At 40.9% G+C, this 12,764-nt stretch overlaps 1 protein-coding gene across 2 annotated transcripts in view; it reads right to left on the bottom strand.

The window, feature by feature from the left end:
* Positions 1 to 2,513: 2,513 nt before the first annotated feature.
* ANKRD13A (ankyrin repeat domain 13A) overlaps positions 2,514 to 12,764 on the bottom strand; it is an 11,812-nt gene continuing 1,561 nt past the window's right edge. The window contains exons 2-16 of one of the 2 annotated variants that reach the window (XM_029087363.1): positions 11,767 to 11,899; positions 11,508 to 11,632; positions 11,025 to 11,070; positions 10,176 to 10,319; positions 9,539 to 9,734; positions 8,585 to 8,651; positions 7,076 to 7,157; positions 6,748 to 6,806; positions 6,064 to 6,200; positions 5,409 to 5,566; positions 4,816 to 4,929; positions 4,617 to 4,625; positions 3,963 to 4,114; positions 3,663 to 3,727; positions 2,659 to 2,857 (exon numbers count right to left, since the gene is read on the bottom strand). In XM_029087363.1, coding sequence (XP_028943196.1) covers positions 2,659 to 2,857; positions 3,663 to 3,727; positions 3,963 to 4,114; positions 4,617 to 4,625; positions 4,816 to 4,929; positions 5,409 to 5,566; positions 6,064 to 6,200; positions 6,748 to 6,806; positions 7,076 to 7,157; positions 8,585 to 8,651; positions 9,539 to 9,734; positions 10,176 to 10,319; positions 11,025 to 11,070; positions 11,508 to 11,597 — 1,518 coding nt within the window. In that variant the 5' untranslated portion in view covers positions 11,598 to 11,632; positions 11,767 to 11,899. Of the gene's footprint in view, positions 2,858 to 3,662; positions 3,728 to 3,962; positions 4,115 to 4,616; positions 4,626 to 4,815; positions 4,930 to 5,408; positions 5,567 to 6,063; positions 6,201 to 6,747; positions 6,807 to 7,075; positions 7,158 to 8,584; positions 8,652 to 9,538; positions 9,735 to 10,175; positions 10,320 to 11,024; positions 11,071 to 11,507; positions 11,633 to 11,766; positions 11,900 to 12,764 lie in introns of both variants that reach the window. The other variant, XM_010177563.2, reaches the window with a different exon arrangement.

The raw sequence follows: 12,764 nt of genomic DNA on the forward strand, positions 1-12,764 counted from the left end.
CACAGCAGCCCTGACACTGGAAACAGCATCAAATTAAGGCATGTTCTAGTTTTAGAACAAACTACAGGGATTTGTATCTGAACTTCTGCTCTCCTACACAAGCCTGAGGCTTTCTTGGAAAGAGAAGTTCTAGAGCAGTCTCTGCATTAATATTAAACACCCCATCCATCCCTCTCGTCTCTTTGTTACTCACAAGGTACTTACAGAAACGCTGCAGTCCTCCAGCACGCTGCCTCAGCACGGGCCGTGCTGCACTGACCCTGTTTGCAGAGCAGGGAGACTCACAGGGGGCTGAAAAGGTCAGAAAAATGTTTTCAGGGATTATGAGTCTGTTTCAGACTAAACCAGAACAATCTTTGACAGTTTCACAGATGATAAAGGTATAAAAATGCAAGAAAAAGGCAGATGATAATTATTAAAAAAAGACTCCAGTTACCATGTTAGAAAAAAATGCTCCTGTGTCGTGCAACACTCTGCAGTAGCTTTGGTTTTTTCTTTCAGAGGATAGTTTTTACCCATATAATGCGAGATGTAAGCTAGGCTTTAAGGAAAGCAGCACCTGCAATGATGCAAATGTCACAGAAAGTAAAAAAATAAAAAAAACCCCAAACCTCCTCCCACAAATCCACAAACAAAAAAATCCACAAAGCAAAAAAAAACACCAAAACAAAACCCACACAAAAGATCCAAACCCAACCACCCAATTTTTTTATTTTTATTTTTTTTTTAACTTGAGCTGAAACTGCTCAATATTCTTTTATTTACAATATAAAAAAAAAAAACAGAAAACAAAATCAGCTTGGAAAAAAAAAAATTCCCCCTCCCCTTCAAAATGCTTAATTGAAGGAAAAAACAAACAAACAAACAAACAAACAACCCAATGTCAGACAGGTGGTTTTAGAAAGGCAATAGTTCTCTTTATTTCCGCTGGAGGAAAAACCCACAGTTTCATCTCCTACCTCACACCTTTGTCAAGAGCTCAATGCAAAGCTTATTCCCTTTTTTCTCAACTGTGAAAGACACAATAATCCCCCTGCAAAGAAAGATGCAATTCCACCGCGGACCACTGCCCCTGTGCAGGAAAGTCAACGTTCCTGCAGACACCAGAGAAGCTATTTAGGGATGCAAGCTGTGTCATGAAACAGAAACGGTGCAGAGATACCAGTGTACACTGAAAGCACTTTAATCATTTGCTATGTAAAACGATGGGTTATTGGTTTAAAACCGGGTTCTGAGTTACCAACCACCTCCCTGGTTACGAGCAAGTCCATTTGACAGTGATTTTATCCTGGTTAATAGTTGGTCACGCAGAACGGCCCTGTTTTGCCCAAGGAACAAGCGCAGGATTAGGGAGCAAGATCAGCCCGTATGTACCATGGGTTCTTCACACTTCTGCCAGCCAGGACAGGGGAATATTGCTCACATTTAACTACTGTAAGGCCGTCCCGTGGATGCACGTTGTGTACTTGTGGAGTGCACTTGAGAGTCACAGTGTAAGAACTGTAAACGCTGACAGAAGTGTGGATAAAATAGCTACAAACACATCCTATGACCAAAGACCTGAGGAAAGCTGGTTAAAACATACCTGTGAGCTGCTACAATACCACTTCCATGAGTGTAGTCATATTGGCTTCGTTTAAAATCAATAAAAATATTCAGATAAAAAAATATATGTATTCACATGAAGGATGAGCATTTGAATTTTAAAAAGCAACGCGCGTTTTCCCTTTCAGATGACAGAATTAAAATTTACCTTCCGATAAGTACACATTAAAATTTCACCTGAAGTTTTTTTTCCTAGTTGAATTTAGCACCCGCACGCAGGCACGTGCTCACGCACACACCCCAAGTGATCTCAAGAAGCACCTCTATCTATCACTTATTTTCTTGCTGCCCTCTGACTATGGGAACTAGCTGGTTTTGAATCACTGCAGAAACTGCTGCTTTACTAGACACATGGTCCCATTTTTTAGGCTTTAAAATTTTACTGGCTACTTGTTTTGTCCTTTTTTTTTTTTCCAGAAAGCACTAGTTTAATCTTGAGCTTTGATTAGCTGTTCAAGTATAAAATTATCCCTCTTAAGCAGGAGCACATGATAAAAATCTCAGTTACTAGAGAAGAGATAATCACATATAAACAAAACTAACAGAAAACATCTGTCAGCAGGGTACACTGTCAGCATGAAGAACTACTGTAAGGTGTGTGTGTGTATGCACATAGATACTCTTCCACGTCACAACTGGAAGAAACAGGCAATGGCTTTGAATTATTCACAAAGGACTAAGCAGATGAGTATTTCTTTGGTAAGTAATGAAGTTTCCCTCCTGAACTCCCCATAAATCAGGTTTTCAAGCTTTACTGCAATCCTATATCCCGATGCTAAGCAAAAGTTCCATCTGCTCTTCAATAAATACGTTTAGAGATAAAAACTTTTCCTTCAAAGCTAAGACTACATGATTGAGGAGCCAAACGCAGAGTCCCATGATCTGAAACTCCCTTAAACAAAAATAAATCAGCATTTTGTAGCTGATACCAACTTAGAAGGCAGGTGAAATGTTTACTTAAGCAATCCAGGAGTGGTCTTCAGCCCGACAGCTCTGAAAACCTTCAGTTTTATGCAGATTTGGTCATCCTTATTTCAGGAGATGACTAAGGAGTTATTTTTCCACAAGAGAAAGCTGTAAAACTTGCTGAAGCTCCGCATCTTCCTCTTCACGACGTTGCTTCTCCCGTTCCTCCTGCTCGCGGACAGACAACTCCATGGCAAGCTGTAAGTCTTTTTCAAAACTGGAAGGTTCACTAGGGGTGCTGCAGTGTGAGTTACCTGAGCTTGCGAGATAGCTCTCCTGCAGTGCCCTGAAGGAGAAAAAGAGCTTCAAGAAGTAAGAGAGACAGAGCCTATTTCACATGTCCTGCAATGATCCTTCCTAGCAACTGCTTTCTAACTGCAAACCTGAAAATCTCTCCCCAGAGGGCAGAAAGCAGTTGTCAGGATAAGAGAGCAGTTGTTCTAACATATGTAAAATTCCCAAAAGTAAAACTTGTTCTTTAAAGGTTCCTCAGAATCTTTCATACATATTAACAGTTAAATCTTCAATGGGCTTCCAAAAGCACTCTCACCACGTTTAAAGTTCACATGATTTCCCACGTACAAAAGAACCCAGAGGACGCGGCTCTTGGTGTGCACAAAGATTTCCTCACACTTAACCGCAGGAAGACCCCACAGATACCACAACATATTCTCAAGGGTCCATTAAATATAGCTTGCTAAGTTTTATATAATGATTTTTAAAAGAAAGAAGAGTTACCCCAAAGCATGCAGCATCTAATAAACAAACATTCAACCCAGAGGGACTAAATTCACAGTTTTAGGAGCAGAGCAGAGGACTGTGTTTATTTGCTGGGTAAAGAATTTGTTGTGTGCAGACCAGTCCTGCAGCTGAGCTAAAGAGCTACGCTACATAAACCAGACAGGCCCAGTTTAGAGCCCTTGCTTCTTGGAAAAATAGAAGTCAGAAGCAGCACAAGAAAAGAGACCTTGAGTTCTGTGCATCTGCTACTAGACACACTAAATAAAACCAGCAAAATGGCTTCATGCTACTGTTGGGAGGATTTCTGCTCTGTCACTGCACGGCTTCATGTGAAAAAAAAAGTGAGTTACCTCTGATACTGTATATTGAAGTCCTGTGAATATGCAACTGCTCCATTGGAATGCACCCCCACTTCCTAAAAATGGGGAAAGAGACAATTCCACAGCAGTTAACAGATCTGCAGTTCAACTCACTGCCAGGTAACTCTTAAATCACTCCTATTTCTGCTTTGAAATACATTACTGTATTTTTATCTTCTGAGATTCTTAGGAAAATAAGTCCTACATTAGTTTAATTCAGAGATGCAGCTATTGCTGCATAGTCCTTGTCAAACTGTCAGACCCAAGCTGCACAGATGACAGCACACTTACTTTATTTCCACCGGATTCCAACAAACTCTGCTGAATAGCAAACTGCATGATCTCGTTATCTTCATCCTGCACCAGTATGTTCCTGCCGTCATCTTGGACATGGTAAGATTTGGGGATCTCAAACACTGACTGGTCAACCTCAAAATTAGCACCTGGAGAAGCCAAATATAGTTAAAAACACAGCATAGTGCATTCTTACAAGTTGTGACTTAAAAAATTTCTGCTGAATGTTTATGCACAATTAAGTTTAACTCAAAAAAACCCAGATAAATCACCTGGCTAAACATAGCAACAGGCTTTGAAAGACTTCTGTGGCAAATAAGAACAGCAGGAAGACAGAATGCAGTCTTTCTTTAGGATGCTGGCAAGTTATACAAATAAAACCAGCATGCACTGGAGGGCTAAGGTGGCTGACCTCTGACAAATCCAGATTGCGGGGGGTGGGAAAAGGGTTGCAAAAGATAAATACCACAGTGGCTCTTCTGTGGTTATTTCTAATGAACGGGTCTGCAATAGGGCACAGGACAGTCATGAGCATCCTAGTCAAACCTAATCCACTCTCTTCTGAAAGCGCATGCAGACTGAGCTGTCACAGGAATTTGTCTTCCACTTCCCACAGCAATAGTTTGGATCAGAACTTAGACCTCAAAATACTTGGGGAAGCTCAGCTGAGTCAGTTTGGCAGGCACGGAAAGGGGCAGAATGGGTCCGTACAACCAGTACCACACACTCCAGATCAGCTGTGATGTGTTGCAGCTTCCTCTCACCTGGGAATGTTTCATTCTCTGCAGTTAACCCCTCTTTTCTGTGTGTTCCACCTAAGATGTGATCACTACATCTTTCTACTCCTTACCTGACTCACACTGTGCACCTCCAACCATTGGTGATGATGCTTTGTCAGCCGTCCTGCAGCCATTGACATTTTCAAATGTAATTCGGGCATTCAGCACATGAAATAAGGGGATTTCTGTAAGAAAGAGTACAAGATTTCTGTCAAAAAGAGAAGACTCATTCACTTCCACACCAACAGCCACATCAAACCCCTACATGTTTATTGAAGATATTCTACAAACACCATTCCATAATGACAAAGTACAGTAACTCATTTCACCAAGGAGTTGCCCTTAGCCATTCTCACTCTCTAAATCTCTTATTTTATAATAAGATTTGCCAAATCTAAGGCACTGAAGCTAAAAGAAATGGGCTTAGCAACAGCTCATTCTTACTGAAATGACAGTGTCTTTAAAATTATAATTCTGTACTGGTCATTCTGAATTTGTAATCAATGATCCCAGATGTACAAGAAAACAAACACCTGGGTTATCAGTTCTAGGTATCAGTGAGATGCCTAGTAAAAAAGCTGCCACTTTTTTATAAATACACACTGCAAAACAAATAGAAAGAATGGAAATGAAGATGCTGCAATAAAAAATTGCTAAATATTACCAATTTTGACAGGAAATCCTGGTGGAAATTCCAGAGTGATGAAATCCCTAAGTCTGGCAAAGTGTGCACTAGTCCTGGCCATGAGATCAATGATCGGAGTGACTTGTTCCATAAGGGACAAGGGAAACTCTTCACTCATCCACAAAGTGGCTTTAAACCTAAAAGGGAAAGTTTCATAGAATCATAGAATGGTTTGGATTGGAAGGGACCTTAAAGCTCATCCAGTTCCAACCCCCCTGCCATGAACAGGGACATCTTCCACTAGACCAGGTTGCTCAAAGCCTCATCCAGCCTGGATGTTTCATAAAAGCATTTCAAGTTTATAATTTAGGAACAGAGGCAAAGCAAAACACACAGCATTGTCACCTGCTGCATACACATCAGAGTCAGAACAGTCACTGCTCTGAGGAACCAAACCCCATCCCTGGTCATACTCAAGGCAAAGCGCAGGAGGTTACCAACAGCACTAGTCCAAATCTGTTCTTTCACTTACTGGAAGAAGAATTAGACTATAGCTGAATACTTAAAGATCTCTCTCTTTTGATTAATTTTGAAAGCCAGGGGAAAACCACAGTGGATAATTGTGAAAATGATTTCCAGAGATTAGATGACTGGGAAGAGACAAACTAGAAATAGTTAAAATTTCATGTCTCACTTCTGCGTTCGAATGGTGACTTCCTTCGGTCTTCCTATGTCTCTACCTTTCAAATCAAATTCTGGGTCAAAATATTCCTCCAGAGTAATAGCAGTAGGATTGTTGCTTGCAGCATACTCTGTTGTCTTGGTCGTACTCTATAAGGAAAGAGAGGGGAGAAAAAAAACCAAACAAAAACCAAACAGAACAGAAAATTACAGAACAAATAGTGGCTATTGTAAGAAACTTTGAATTTACCTCTTGTGAAGTAACTGACTGACACCAGTGACATACAGCCATAAATATGAGTGCACACCTTTAGACTGCTTTCTATTGAGGTTAAAAATCTCCAAACATTTTAGGAACAGGAAAATCTACTTAAACATTTTAAAGCTAGAAACTTATCAGAGACACACACACACAAACTACAACATTTTCAGGCTCTGAATCCTTTATTAAAGGCAAAGTTTTGATGGGGTATTTTAAAGAAAAATCTCTAGATCCGTGAAAGATCTGCAGGTACCTGCTATTCACAGAATATTTAAGGGCTTAAAACAAACAAAAACCTTCTCAGGGAAAATCTAAACCTCACAATCAAAATTGCTGCCAATCTAAAGAAAAAAGAGGCAATTTAACACACTTAGAATTCCTGTCAGCACGTATCTCTGCACTGCAGTGACCTGTTTTGATGTCAAAGACACTCACCTGAGCACCATACTCATGCTCCACCGTACCCAGAAACGATTCCAGGGGGTTCCTATCAGCTTCAGACAGTAGGAGGGAAAAAAATTTTAAAAATCTATTACAGCAGCAAAATTCACATACACGCCAGGCTAACAAGCAAGGACTCTAACCCGAAGGGAAGCCGTTCCCATTTCCTGCATGCTTTACCAGGCAAACCCAGGGCCTGACAGTATGAAATGGGTACAACACACAGAATAGAGGCAAAGATTTTCAGTGGTTTCTGGCATTAGCAGATAGCTGTACTATTCACCTCCTCCTGGGCCCCAAGGTAGGCCAACAAAGATACTACCTTTATATCTTCTCTTCTCCTCTTCTGTTAGATGTTCTGTTCGGATTTTTGTGACAACATTCACATTGTTTGCAATGTATACCTTTAAAAAAAAAAAAGAAAAAGACAAAAAGCAAAAAGCATCACAGGTTAAAAAAAAAAGTTCTCCAGTAAAACACCACATACACAAATCTAAAGACAAAATAAAACAGCATGGATCTGTCTCTCATTGACAAAGATCTTAATCTTGATCATACTGCTGATCAACAGGAAATGCTGCACTTTGATTTTTCTATTTGCTTTGCTATGATGGAAATCCTACAGTAGAGTCTTGACAGACCTACGATGCAGAAACTACATGCCACCTGCTGGGCAAGTTGATAAAATAAGAAACCCTGCAAATCATACACCACCGTATCTCCAGGCAGCACTAATCTCGCGAGCATCCTGTGCTGAAACAATGGCAAAGGAGTTTGGTCACGGACATTGACAGCAGCAGAAGTCAGCCCTTCCACTGAGCTCCTGGAAAGCAGATTTACACACTTTTAAATACACTTTTGTACCTAACTAAACCAACATCAACACTAGACAGGCATTGCCAAACTTGCTGGAAAGAACCTCCACCTGGGAAGAGATTTTCAGAGAAAATGGGGAAGGAAAGTCAGATAAGGCTATTTCTAAACAGAGGTCACTCGTAAAACCTTCCAAATGAAACTTAGTGACAGTTCAATTCTGCAGGAACACTAATGAACCCCAGTGTCCAACTGAATAGTCCTGCAGTCTTATGGGAAAAACCTTCATATAAACATAGAAAGCTATTCAACACTTACCCTTCTGTTAAATGAAATTACAAAATGTAGTTTATTGCACACATTCCAAAACCTGGAGTAAACACAGACTTAGGAATCAGGGAATTTAATTCTTGTGATTCCTAACTTAAACTCCTGAAACAGTAAGGTTGTAAAGCCAGCTTCAAAAACATTTCACTGAAGTGCAAAGGAAGAGAACACCAGTGTCACATGGAATAAATCTAAGCAACTGTATGATGCATCAGCATGGTCAGGGTCTTTAATTTACCAGCAGTCTGTTATTACTTGAACTTATGATGCAACTCAGGGCAGCAGGAGGCTGCTATGTCCTTGCAATACTGTTACTAGAGTGCTCAAAGCACTTCACCAGCGGGTTCCTCATCTTTTAAGCAGTGAAAGAATGAAAACATTCAAGAATCAGTTCCAGTTTTTGGATGCAAAGGAGTTCTAACAGTTATGATGAATCTTTTGCCCCTCTTCTCCTGAAATGCTTTGATCCTCCCTCTCCCCAACAGCCCCTCCTGATGTTCCCGCATACAGGCACCATCCCTCCCACAAGCCTGGCAGCCTTGAAGCTCCTTGCTCCTGCCCAGTTCTACTGGTAACACAATAAAGCTCTCCATGGGAAGTCTAAGACCTGAAATAGTCAGGAAATGAAGGCAAAGCACAATCACACTTCAGTTACCTGGAAGATCTCTTAATAGAACAGAACAGGCCTTACCTTTGCTTCATAACCATTTACACCTTCTGCCTTTTCCGTCCTCCATACCCAGAATCCAGAGGTGGTTCTGACAAAAAGTGAATGCCACAAGTGTTCATACAGTTGCATTTCTACACAGTCCCCATTTTAAACACCATTTGATAGGTTATTTGGTTATTAACCCCAGACAAAAGCACAGGTCAGTCTGTCCTCACACACATATCACGAGAGGGCTGAGGAAGCCGAGCTGTTTCTGTTCTCGTGCAGTCCGTGACCAAAGGGCAAAGGCTCGGGCAGAGATTTTAGATTGAGATGTGGATACCTGAGCCACAGAGGAAGATGACAGCAGAAAAACTTACTGAATTATTCAGTCTGACAGTCTGGGCACAGCAGCTTTTAATGCACACAGTTTAATTTCAAAAGTAACCTGTCACTGCAATTTGGGGAACTGGATAGTAGGAATAGTTGTCTAAAAAAAATTATAAAATCTTAGTTTGTGGATGTGGAGATGCTGCAGTTCCTAAGGCTCAGGGAACATCACAGGGACTAATCCTGGGCAGCTTTGAAAGGGTACTAAATATTCAGGAGAAAGATGTCGGAATTACACATCTCACTTTGAAAACACTTGTTTTGTATGATCATGGGGGTGGTTTAGTGCATCACAGAATGCTCCACACGGAGCTTCACAAAAGCTCCTGTTTGAACTGAGCTGACAGACACCTGGATAAACACGCATAGTGAACAGGGAAGATAAAGGTGTGTCTGTGGAAAGACACAATATACACCTATTTTATTTAAAGTATTAATGGGAGATTTCTTTATCTAATGATATGTGAAGTTTAAAGTAACTTCAGATCTAGCCCTAGAAGTTTTTATTATGAGGGCTTTTGAGAGTTTGGCCTTAAGGCTTTATTGCAAGAGTGATCATCCACCATCTTGAAGTGTTTATTTGTTACAAGAAACTTTGCACCTCACCTTTCAAAAGCAATATTTTTGGTATCAAGGCACGTATTAATAATAGGAGATGTAAGGCGTCTTTCCACGTCTTTTCTCTTTGGTGTCATAGATCCCAACGTCAGACGCTTCATGTGTTGGGAAATCTCAAAACGCTCCGTCGTAACAAACTTGTCATCGTGGTTGATCTCAATGAGTTCTGCCCACCCTCCAGTATCTGTTGGAAATGGTACATTTCAATCTAAAAAAACCTTAGCAATGGTATTCCAGAAGGAAAAACTGAGAATATACTGCATTCAAATCAGGGTGGACACGACTTCACTGTATTTCACACTCAACTGAGAAAATTTGGAGCTGTAGCTAAAGTTATTTTTATTTGGGGGGCAGGAGAACAGGAAGAGGAAAACTAAGGAAAAGACTGAAGTCAAATTTTAGCCCCATTACCAAAGTTTGACCTCAGATTTACTCAAAGGAAAAAATTAAGCTGTTATGTTAAACCACAAAACAGTGTCTGAGACACTCACAGAATACATGCATAAAACTTAGAAAATTCAGTACTTGGCCTCCACAAAAAGTCTTTTTGTGCAAAACCAGGATTTCTCATTGTGGCTCACACAGTGTTTGGTGATCAATGGTGCAGACGTGCTAAAATATTTACCTTCTCCCTTGAAAATTAAACTACGCCTTCCTCTCTCCCAGCTCATGTTTTCAAAGCCCAGTAAAGTGATATCCACACGCAGCTTGGCACCACTTTTCCAGATGCGGCAGACATCACTCGGACAAACTCTAGAAACCAGTGGGACTATAAAAGAAATATGAGAAAAATGTAAACAGAAAATGTTCAAGAGACGAAGCACACAGGAAGCGTGAACTCGAGCAGAAGCTACACCCCTGACACAGGACTGCTCAGTGCTATGATCACTATTCCAGAGGAGGCAAGTAGTGACCTTCTTTAGCTTTAAGAACAATCAGTTTAGGGACAAAACCCACCAACTTTAATTTAGAGATGAACATGAGAAGCAAAATACATGAGTTCAGACTAAAAGATGTGAAATGGCATTCATCCCATCTCCTAGCCATCTAATAATTATCTGCTTAGCAAATTAAGGCAACTGTAAGGCCTTCTTTCCATCCCTTGAAAAGAAAAGCAGGTACTTCCCCAGTAGTCTGTGCATCTAGATATGAGATATGCACCATGGGCTTAGTCATGGGTAGCCAGAGACAAGGAAACAAAGCCCAGGGAAAGTCTTCAGCAATTCTAACAATGGCCAAAGTCTCCATCTAAAAAAACCAACCAAACAAAACCAACCAAAAACTCAAACAAACAAAGCAAATAAAAAGGAAACAAAGAATAATTGTGCAACAAAAATACAAGAGGCTATTTAGAGAGGTGAAAAGATAAGGATTCTGGGGAGCAGATAATTCCCTGCATATCTGTTGTGACATCTGCACGTAAGCAAGTCCCTTTGTCTAGTTTTGAAGAGGTAACAATGAGCAGGATTCTTACCCCAGCTAGTGAACTCCCATTTCATCTCCACATAGAAGTCAGGAGTCTGGAAAAGGAAAACACTTTATGAATGCTCCATGAAATAGTTTTAACCCAACATTCAGTACAGCATTTCTTGTGAACATTTTAGATGAAGGAAAACAAAACAGAACAGAACTCGAGATGAGCTAAGTGAACATCAAAAAAATGAAATTGAAACTATCAAACATGAGACACTGGCCTACCACTGCTGCTTTCCCATGAGCTGTTCTTCTTCATTTTACTATAGAAGCAGTAACACCGTCAAGATTCAGCCTCTAATGCTTGAGTCCCTGACTAAGGATTTCAAAGTAAACTCAAGAAAAAAGTCCCCATCTCCCATAGGGTTATGGAATGTGCCCATCGAAATGAAAACACAGCTGCCCATCTGGTTTCAGTTTAGTCAACTGAGCTACTTGAGTGAGAACTACAGTCTGGAGTAAGCGGTTTAAACTGAACCATTACCTCATTAATCTTCTGGAGTAATTCGGGAACTCCTCCCAGAGTCATGGAGGTCTGCTGGTAGTCCCGATGCTGCAGAATCATTTGCACCATCTCTGGATCTCCTGTACTGACAGCTTCGTGTAAAACTGAAAGAAATCCAGACACGAGCTGGCTTCTGTTTGCTTTCCGAGCAAACCACACAACGTAAAAGCAGTGAAAATACAACATCTGCCACTGAAAAGCATCAGCACGTGACTTCTGTTTCCCAAGTCAACTTTACCTGTCCATCCCTGCGCGTTCTCTCTAGTCACATCTGCCTTGTGTTGGAGGAGGACTTTGGCAGATTCTATATAGCCCAAGGAAACAGCGAGGTGCAACAAAGTCCGGCCTCGTGGATCACGTTGGTCAACATCCTGTTGAGTATCCGAGACAGAAATAACACTGAGGCTGTCCCACCAAACACAGCTAATCAGAGCACACTGAGAAGAGTTTAAATAAACAAAGCTCGTCAGTAGTGATCCAGGAGTCAATATTCCCCAGGTATCAGTCTGTGGTGCACAGACTCAGCTTTCAAACGTGACTGCGCTGCCTCCTGCGCCCCGCACAGCGCGACCTCACCTCCCCTCTGAAAGAGAGAGAGAGGGGCAGGACCGGGACAAAACTGACAGGGTAAGAACTGGCATCACCATGGGACACAACTGAGTTCTGGTGGATGCTTCTCATTTCTTTTCCTGTAATTATTTCCCCTCCTCTCTCCTTTCAGAAGGGGTCTCTTTCAGGAAGAGACAGGAGTTCTAATTGGTGTTTATTGCACCATGGACAGTCCACAGCCTGAGAGACCACGAGAGGGTTTAATATTGTACAACATAACGGGGCTGAGGAAGGGGAATAAAAAATAAAGAAGAAGTAACAGGGCACACAACACCAATTTTGTACAGCACTTTCCAAAAGCAGAGAAGCAAATGGTATTTCACAAAGCATCCATGTGACTGACACACACAGCACAATGAAGAGTGAGTGCATTTTGGACAAGTCACTACAAAAAAAAAAGGGAAAGAACAAAAAAAAAGAACTACACAGGCATAAATATCCAAAACATGCAAGCACACCATACTCATACCTTACATATTTTTCACTATTAGCTTAGAGATTTGAAACAGAAGAGCATCTATAACTAAAGGAAAAGGGGAAAGTCAATAGCAGAATAAGAAAGGAAAGTTATTATGCAAGTTAACATGGTTATCTGACAGCATTAAGTTGGAAAGATCACACAGAGTA

The sequence above is a fragment of the Antrostomus carolinensis genome, unplaced genomic scaffold (genome assembly GCF_000700745.2).
Source record: "Antrostomus carolinensis isolate BGI_N321 unplaced genomic scaffold, ASM70074v2 scaffold41581, whole genome shotgun sequence".
In the NCBI taxonomy this organism is placed as follows: domain Eukaryota; kingdom Metazoa; phylum Chordata; class Aves; order Caprimulgiformes; family Caprimulgidae; genus Antrostomus; species Antrostomus carolinensis.